Source organism: Astatotilapia calliptera, chromosome 10 (genome assembly GCF_900246225.1).
Source record: "Astatotilapia calliptera chromosome 10, fAstCal1.2, whole genome shotgun sequence".
NCBI classification, from domain to species: Eukaryota; Metazoa; Chordata; class Actinopteri; order Cichliformes; family Cichlidae; genus Astatotilapia; species Astatotilapia calliptera.
In genome coordinates, this window is record NC_039311.1 from 16,182,718 (window position 1) to 16,192,413 (window position 9,696).

Genomic DNA, 9,696 nt, shown 5'->3' on the forward strand with positions numbered 1-9,696 from the left:
AGTACCGTAGGTACCATAAAAGAAAAGCTGCTGCTTTATAGATAACTAAAGAAGTGCTAGGAAAAGGTGATCTACTGTGCTCATTTCCAGCTCCATGTTTTAATCTCAGACTTTACTAAAGTAGCAGTACATTAACTCACATTTCCTTATTTATCTTATGCTGTGCCTTGATGCAGCCCTTCAATTTATCTACGGTACTTTCTGAGACAAAGTGTTTTGGCTTCCCAGCTTCCTGCTGCCCCTTAGAAAATATGGTCTGAAACACAAGTAGTGGTTCTCTCAGATGGCTATACTTACGATAATTTCTTTTCTTTTCTTGCACAGACCAAAGAGCAGAAACACCTCTTTAAACCCTTTTAAGTGCATCAGATCATCCGTACATAATCTGAATATAAGCTCATTATTTATATATATGTACATACACATGTGTATATATATATATATATATATATATATATATATATATATATATATATATATATAGCAGAAATTTTGGCTTTTGGGGCAAAAATGAGGCTAAACTGGGTATCATTTCACTTAACCAAATGAAAAAATGAACGCCTCTAGTCAAAACTCTAAGAGGAACTCTAGGAATTCCAACCCCTGGAGTATCATGCTCAATGCTACAACAAAGTACTCAAAGAAACCCGAGAACAAGTTGACATCAGTTCTTCTTTCTCAATATGCTGAAAAAGACAGCGATTTATCTTTTCAGACATATTTAATAATTGTTTGTGGTGTTGGAGGAAAGAAAGCTTGTCATACGGCAGATCTGTTGCATAACTTTGCCTTCAATTCATCCACAAGATCTGCATCCCCAGGTACACACAAATAAATCAGACTATGCCAGAAAGTGGCAGTATGTCTGATTATGACTAAGCCGCTGCCCAGGACACACACAATGCATAGTAAAAGTGTTTGCTAAGATACACCCTTACCCTGTCGTCCTTGACCATGTCCTTTTCAAACCTCATCTCTGTCAGACAGCTTGACAGAGAGACAAGGAAAACAGAGCTGGCTGTTTCCAAAGCTCTTTGAACTTTAAGACCGACAGGCACTATTCAGTGAATTCAATATAAATCTGACTCGACAGCATCCATTCTCACCATAAATAACACACTTCAAATAGTGAACAAAAAAAATTGAAGGGTCACAGCACATTTTCTAATCTGGAACTTCAGCGTTTGGTTGGGTTTACATCCATCTGCCGCGTCTATTCACCATCCCCATTCTTGAGAAACAGGTTTTGTGATCCCATTTTTTAATTAATGTCTCCATATCAAATAATTGATCCTAAGATTGATGACAAAATATTGTGTGCATTTCTCTATTGAGACACAACTGAATAGCTCTGAATGTGCTATAAAAGAGGACATCAGAAAAATATATGGCCTATTCATTTTAATAAATGAAGACTGAGTGCTTTTTAAAAGTGTTTGCTTGTAACTTAAAGAATGCCTTATCCTGACTGTGACAAATCCTGGAGCTTGCAAACCCACTAATAGAGGAGCAGTGGCGTTTGACAGCTGTCCAATGAGAAATTGCAGGGCTTGCTTTCCACCCAAACCAATGACAGGAATACAAATTTTTGTTCAAAGTGCAGGGGAGCTAAGGTTTAAAGCCAGAGAAGATCCGTCTTCTTTTCTGTTAGCCCATGTGTTTTCCACCCACGTATGATTGAGTCATTTAAACATCTAAATATCAAACGCGGGAAAAGAGGGCACTCATTAACAGCAGCTATGACTGACAATAGGGGTGTCATGGGCTATGCATGATGCATCAAAGAGCTGATTTACAAACTACAAGTGAGGGTGGGAGTAAGGGGTGCATTAGCTGAGACGGGTTAAACAAAAGAGAGTTCTCATTCTTTCTATTTTTCTCTCTGTCCCTTTCACTCTCACTCACTGTCCATCTCACTCTCTCATCACATATTTAGTTCTGGCACTAAGAGCCACAGATTGACAAGCAGCAAGAGCAAAGCCACTCAACATGGCAGCTAAATGCATGGTGGGAGTACAAAGCAGTGCTACTCTGTCCGTGCCTGACAACGCTGACTTCTACACGATAAAATGAAGCACTTGATGATAAGGGAAAACTTGGCATGTTCTTACTGTATCGTGTCCTTCGATAGTAAAATGCATTAGCATTTCACATGCTTAGGGAAAAAAACTCTAAGTTATAAAAAGAAAAACCTTCCAGAAGACATTAAAATATATATATATATAGGTCTGGGAGGAAGAAAGCTGTATTTTCTTTTGACACTTTTTATGTACTCCTGACTCCCCTGCATGCTTTTCCTTCCTCTCTTCGCTTCACTTCCACTTCCCTCTCCCTTCACTTTCTGCTCTAACAAGCAGTCTGATTTCCCCTGGAAAATCTACACTCAGTAAACGTTCTCACTGGCTCTGATGCTCCTTACTGAGGTATTAATACTCCAGGGAATAAAAACCCCAAATACTATTACAGGCATTTGTATGGATCAGTACATGCACTGTAAAACTGTTTTGCTGATGAGTACACAGCATACATAGAGTATGCAAATATATAAATGTAGCTGTTTAAAGCTTGCAATTACAAAAATTAACCATTTTATTTAATGCATAGTTTTCTAATAGCATGATGATCACAACATGATCATCGCCTGTCCTTGTTGTATTGTTTACTTTTGCCACATCTGCTTAGACAGTGATTGGTGGCTTTTATTTAAAACTATTCATGTATGCAGTGAATGGTTTGACAGGCAATACTAACTCTGGGAAACTAGGTTTCCTATTCAAAATTAAAATATGGATGTGTCAAATAAAATATAAACAACAGCGATAACTGCAAAAGCTGTATATTTATTTTAAGATGGGATTAGAAAAAAACTGCCATGTGAAGAAGAAAGAGAACGCGAAGGCTCACTACCTGCAAGTATATTAAGTCTCATTCACTATATGTAGGGAAGAGCAAATGAGGGTCTGGTTTCAGCATGAAGGTTCAGCATTTCAGCACCATGGACAGACACTGAACTGTTAGGTTTAAAAGCTTCAGTATGATGGACAAAAGCAGAGACTGCAATGATGCAATCATGACTGGTGGAAAAGAAAGAGTTCTTAGTCACACTTTTTCAGGTTTTCATGAAAAAGTATTGATGACAGTAGCTATAAATGTTTAAGCATACATCCATGTGCCCACAACACAGCTGTTTATCTGATTTAACAAAAAAAAAAAAAAAGCAAATTGTAAGATCTTATTGATGTGCTCATGTTATTAATTTTCAAGTTTTACATTTAATGACATGCACCTTTTTGGGGAAGGGGGAGGCACTGTGGATGTTTTGTGCATTTGTAGCTGCGCTATCTTCAGTAGTTAGCCCCTAACATTCAGACAATACTCACAGTTAAGACTAAAATTTAAGTTGCACAGCTATAGTACATGACCCAATATGCACTAAAATGAGGCGTCCTATTTTCACATTTGGTATTTGATTCATTTTATCCCTGGGTGAGTGAGTCATGGCTTCTTGTTTGGATCAACATGTCTTCAGCAGCAGTTTCACACTGCAGGAAAGTTGGAGTGTGCATGCTTATTTTGGGTCAGGCCTCCTTAAATAAGTCATAGTGATTTCTCCGTACTTGGGAAGGACGGGGCTGTTGTGCAGGAGAGCCTTGATCAATGTTAGCCGCTCAGCACTGGATGAGTTGTACAGAGCGGCCTGAGGCCCAGCCAATGTGGCTGCCATGCTGCCCTCATTACAGTAATGATCTCCCAGTACACAGCTCCCACGTGAGGCCCCATTAACACAGTGACTGTCGCTATACCTCGCACGCTCTTTGAATTTCTTTCTGTAACAAACATTTTCACATTGACTCAAGAACTGACAAGTGGCCATACTTTCTCTACAAATTACAATTAAACAAATCAAATAAAAACCTAGGCAAGCCATCTTGAAAGGCATGTGAAAATATTTCCTATGCAAAAACTTAGATGTTGATATTCTAAGCATGGCACTATGGGTTATTGGATTTTCACTTTACATAAATAGGCTTAGAAATTGATCTTGTGTCACACCTGTGTCTTCGTCAATCGTAAAAGTGCCCAGGCCGCTGCCACCTTGGATAGAGTACTTCAGCACGCCATCTCGTCCCTTGTCGTCATCTTTAGCGTTGACAGTCATGACACTTGTTCCTGCACGAGAGTTCTCCTTCACTGAGCCTCTCACAGCAAAGTCGGAGAAGTAAGGCGCATACAAATTCTCATTGACATCCACCACCTGAAGAAATGTAATGGTGCACATTAATTATGACAGAAAAACTGTGTGATATTATCTGTAGTATGCAATTGTGTGGCATCAGTAGACCATCTGTATATTTCACTTTTGTACACGTTATTCCCTGTCTTGGAAGTTAAATGTACCGTGAGCTAAATGCTGTCACGCATTTAATCATCTATCTAACCGGTGTCATAAAAATGAGTGAAGAATTAAAGGAAGAAAGATCTAAAAAAATACAATTGGACATCTTGTCAACAACTGCAACCTTGAAAATAACCAACCAAATCATCAATGATAATGTAAATTGACAAAATTGATCATTGGATTTTTTTTCTGGACAGCACACAAGAGAGGTAAAGAAAAGAGTGCAGTGGGTGGAGAAAAGCCTCAGGGGTGATTTGCCAATGAAGAATAACAATAAGAGTTAAAGGGAAGGTTCACAAAATGGTAGCGAGACCTGTTTTGATGTATGGTTTGGAGACGGTGGCACTAACAAAAAGACTGGAACCTTAACACCCCAAATTATTGATAATAATGTAAGCTGACAAAATTGATTATTTGCATTTGGGAGGCAGGGCTGGAGGTGGCAGAGCTGAAGAGCACTGGGAGTATCCAGAATGGACAAGATTAGAAAAAAGCATGTCAAAGGAACGGGTCCGGTTAAGCAGTTTGGAGGCGAAGTCAGAGAGGCAGGACTGAGACTGTTTAGATGTGTGGAGAGAAGGGATGATGAAATTATTTTACAAAGGATGTTAGATATGGAGTTGCCAGTTAGGATCACACACAAGATTTATGGATGAAGTAAAGGAGGACATGTAGCGGATTGATGTGACAGGTGCTAGGGATAGGGTGAGATAGAGGCAGATGATCTGCTATGGTGATCCCTGAGATGTGGAATATTTGAGCATGTGTGCTACGCACCTCTACCTCCACAAACGTCTGGCTCCTAAGGCTGGGGATTCCTCTGTCTTCAGCAAGCAGCGTCAGGTTGAAAAACTGTTGTTTCTCAAAGTCCAACTCCTTTCTAATTCTCAATACCCCACTTATAGGACCGATCTATAAAAAAGAATTACATCATAAACAATCTATACTTCAATAAATGTAAAAATAAAAATCTTAACGTGTGCAAGATTCTGTTCACACTGTGTCATCACCTACCTCAAAAGTGCCATTAAAGTCATTGATTAAGGAATATCGAACTTGTCCTCCAGGTCCAATGTCTGGGTCCTGAGCCTGCACCCAGGTAATCACAGTCCCGGGCGGGAGATCCTCTAGTACTCGAGCACTATAGCTGGTAGGGATGAAAGCTGGAGCGCAATCATTGACATCCTCCAAGATTACACTTAGAGTAGTCACCGAGGACCTTCGAGTGCCTCTTTCAGCCATGTCTCTGACTTCAATCTTCAATATGAATATTGGAAATGTTTCTCTATCCAGCTGGCTAGCAACAAATACACTTCCAGTTTCACTGTCAATCCCAAACTGAGGAACACTGGTGAGCATTATATAGGAGAGCTGTCCATTCTGACCCATGTCTCTGTCAAATGCAGTGATGGTTATAACCTCCATGCCAATGGCTGAGTTTTCTGAAACAAGGGCAGAGTAGCTGTCCTGATAAAACTGAGGGTCATTGTCGTTTGTATCCTCAATGATCACTGTCAGTAATCTCCAACTGGACATCTGAGGAATGCCCTGATCATAGATGGTGATATTAAGGAAGTAACGATCCACTCGTTCACGGTCGAGTGGCCGCAGTATAGTTATCAGCCCACTCTCCATGTTTATATTGAAGCAGTTTTCTTTGTTACCATCAGAAATGGAAAAGAGAACGCAGCCATTAAAGCCTGTGTCACCATCTCGCGCTCGCACCTGAAATACACTGGCACCGGGAATGAGGTCTTCTCTCACGAGAATGCTTGTAGGCAAGGCTTCAAACTGTGGAGGCTGTTTGTTCGTAGAGAAAATATCTGTGTAGCTCTCATCTGGTCTCGGTCTAGCCATAGCAGATGCCTTTGAGAGCATTTTTTCTGCCAAAAGCTGGGCTACCCTTGTGTCCTTGCAGTTGAACCCTCTGGGGGGAATCCTACCCCTCACCACTGATATATTCACAAATGTGGGATCAGAGAACATCTCTCCATCTGTTGCAACAACTTTGAAGTTGAATACACCACTTTTTAAACTATCCACTGCTAACGATCTTTTCAGTGACAAAGCCCCAGAGTCTGGATTTAAGTTAAAATAATCTAACTCATTCCCAGAGAGTATCTTGTACTCAACTAGTCCTAGCTCGTCCATGTCAATTGCTGACAAGGTGACAACAGTCTGGTTGACAGGGAAATCACGGCTTATCATCCCTCTGCAAGAAACCTTCTCAAAAAGAGGCTGATTGTCGTTGATATTTATTACACGTATGGTGATATTAACCTCACTCTCCCTTCTGTAGGGTGAACCCCAGTCAGAGGCACGCACTGCGAAAGTGTAGATATCATCTGATGATTCAAAGTCCAGATCTCTAGTAATTCTCACCTCCCCTGTTTTCTGGTCTATGCTAAATGGAAGAGACTGTTCACCACTAATAGTGTGACTTACATACCCATTCTCCCCTTTATCATCATCCACAGCAGAGACCACAAGGACAACAGTACCTACAGGTACGCTCTCGTTGACGACAATATTGTAGAATGGCTTGTTGAACACTGGAGAGTTGTCATTAGCATCCTCGATTTGAATTTGGACACTTGTTCGCTGCTCACTTATCATATCAACTACCTCCATCACCATGAAATCCTGTGATATCCTTGTAAGCTGCCTGGTGGTCATAATAACTCCAGTCAAAGGGTTTATATCAAAGTACACTGGATCTGAAGGGTTGCTGAAGCTGTAATTGACTCTCAGAGGAGCCGGGGATATTTTCACCACCGCTATAACAGAGCCTGGGGGAGCGATTTCACTCAGCGTGACTATATAAACATCTTTTTCAAAACTCGCCATCACTGGGTCCGGTTTTGTAACCAACAACTGAACAATTTGGGTATTAGAAAACTTGGGAGGCATACCTCTGTCCTTGGCCTGAAATGTTAAGTTGCAGCCATAGGGGAATGTATCCCAGCTGACAGCTTCCGACGTTTTAACTCTGTACTCATTCCCAACAGGCGAACGATCAACCACAAACTGCTCGAAGGGATCCCCCTCAATGATGGACACCCACTCTATATCTCCGGATATTCCTTCATCTTTGTCCTCCACATTAATTACTGCATACACGGGATTCTTTTCTTCCCACGATGGAACAACAGCGACTGCACTAAGAACGGGAGCAAATTCATTTACTCGCTGCACAGTTAGTACAAGCCTTGCTGTGCTGCTGATACCACTGTTCCCATAGAGTTTCATCCCTCTGTCAACCACCTGTACCTCCAGCTCAAATCGGTCCTGTTTGTCCATCCTTGGTCGACCAGTCAGGGTGATGACCCCGCTCGTCGGATGAACAGCAAAAAGATCTATTTTATTCTTGAAAAAGTAGTAAAACTCTCCATTCGAGCCTACGTCAGCATCTGTGGCTGTCACACGTCCTATGCTGGCACCCAGAGGGGCACTCTCAGAAACAACAAATGCGTAGGAAGTTGGGGAAAATAGAGGTCGAAGGTCATTTGTATCCAAGACCTTGATATAAACAGTGGTTAAAGCCTCTAGGCCTCCTGGGGCCGAGGCCTTAACTGTCAGAGTGTAATTATCCTGTACTTCCCGATTCAGTATAGCACCACTACCTCCATTAGTGCATATGCGGAGAAAACAAAAATCTCCCATTACAAAATCTTCAGCCTGAAAGATGCCTTCACTGTCTCCCAACACAATGGAGTATTTTATCTCAAAAGACCAAGGTGGCCCGAGAATGATGCCCATTTTGGCTTCACTTTTGGTATAGGTTCTTGCAGCAGAGTTCTCAAAAATGGACACATTATATGCAGGCTGAGTGAAGAGCAGCAAGCGTTGCCCTGCTCTAGAATCTGTCAGAAGCTGGGCACGGGTTGAGTGGAAACATATGAAGAGGAAGAAGAAAAAGAAAATAAAAAGGAAAGGAAGAGAGAAGCTGGGCAGGGGGTGCATATTTCCCCACCGATTGGGCTTCATCACTATCCCATCATCCAGTCACCCTGTATTTGGAAAGAATCACAATTAAAATAAAGGACTTGATTTTAGTTGGTCATTCAGTAGGAATGTGTGTTCTGCTGATAAAAAAAAAAACAACTTTGGATGATCAGGCACAAAAACATTTTAGAGGGAGTTATTATCACTACATTGATATGATGATGCTCACACTTTGCATTGAAACAATGAGAAAGGCTGTGAAGCAACGAATCAACTTCAAACCACAGCTCATTTGCACAGTCTCACAGAAACACATCATGTCATCTAAATAAAATAACAGGGGTCATAATAATAAAGACTCCTTTAACAGAGACAAGCAGGGCTGTGATATTTTCAGAAAGTAGAACATAATTACAACAAACACATCATTGTGAAAGCACAGACAACCAATTAAAAAACCAATTTAACAAGTGTCAGACAACAAAAAGGGCAAAATAATAAAAATAAAGAAGTTTAAAAATCTTTTCTTCTTCTGTTGCCTACAAATTTTTATTGCTGTCTCTACATGATCGTGACTCAACTTCGAGAAACACTGAAATATATCGGATCTATAGATAGGACTGTACCAGCAATAAATAAATAAATAAATAAATCTTCAATCACAATCCAGCGATTTAACATCAACATCCCTGCTGAGAGGCTATGCCGGGAGATCTGCACAATCGTGTCCTGCAGTAATCCAGTGAAACGCGTCTCTGCAAAATCCACGAGTTTATTAACTTACACTTTGTTGCTACAGTGTGTCGCTTAAGTACCGGTACTGCATACATTTGTACAGACTTCACTTACACATTGCAAAGTGACCTACCTTTAGATGAAACCGATGCAATCAGTGAAATTAAATCCTGTCCCATTCTCACTCAATAATTACAAAAAAGAAAAGAAAGAAAGGCAAAATGGCCGCTTATGGATGCGCGAAAAAAAGCCTTTAGATATATCCCGATAGGCAGTTATCTAGTACACTGCAGCTATCCTCGTAAAACTATATAGCTATTGCCCCCGTTCCATGCACCTGATAACTGTAAGCCTGAGTGCAGAGGGCTATCCCGGCTTGCATTTGCAATAGTTACAACCAAACTAAGATTAGATAAGTTCTACATTCGTTTTCTATAAGGTTAAAGTCCGAGAGAGATGTGAACCAGAGAAGATGTCGCTTATTGCAAGTTTGGAAGCGGCCAGCATCAGCTGTCGCCTGTGTGGGACCGGAGTGCGCTCACAGGCTGGAGGTGGTGGCGGGCAAGCGCCGATCTTTGCCGAGTGCAGCCGACAACATCCGGAAGTGTAATGTTCAA

General features: G+C 41.0%; 1 protein-coding gene across 2 annotated transcripts in view; it reads right to left on the reverse strand.

The window, feature by feature from the left end:
• Positions 1-9,425, reverse strand: part of fat3b (FAT atypical cadherin 3b) — a 67,475-nt gene extending 58,050 nt beyond the window's left edge. For both annotated transcript variants that reach the window (XM_026181642.1, XM_026181641.1), the window contains exons 1-4: positions 9,213-9,425; positions 5,414-8,409; positions 5,177-5,311; positions 4,054-4,255 (exon numbers count right to left, since the gene is read on the reverse strand). In XM_026181642.1, the coding sequence (XP_026037427.1) occupies positions 4,054-4,255; positions 5,177-5,311; positions 5,414-8,386 (3,310 nt within the window). In that variant the 5' untranslated portion in view covers positions 8,387-8,409; positions 9,213-9,425. The remainder of the gene's footprint in view (positions 1-4,053; positions 4,256-5,176; positions 5,312-5,413; positions 8,410-9,212) is intronic.
• Positions 9,426-9,696: the final 271 nt, after the last annotated feature.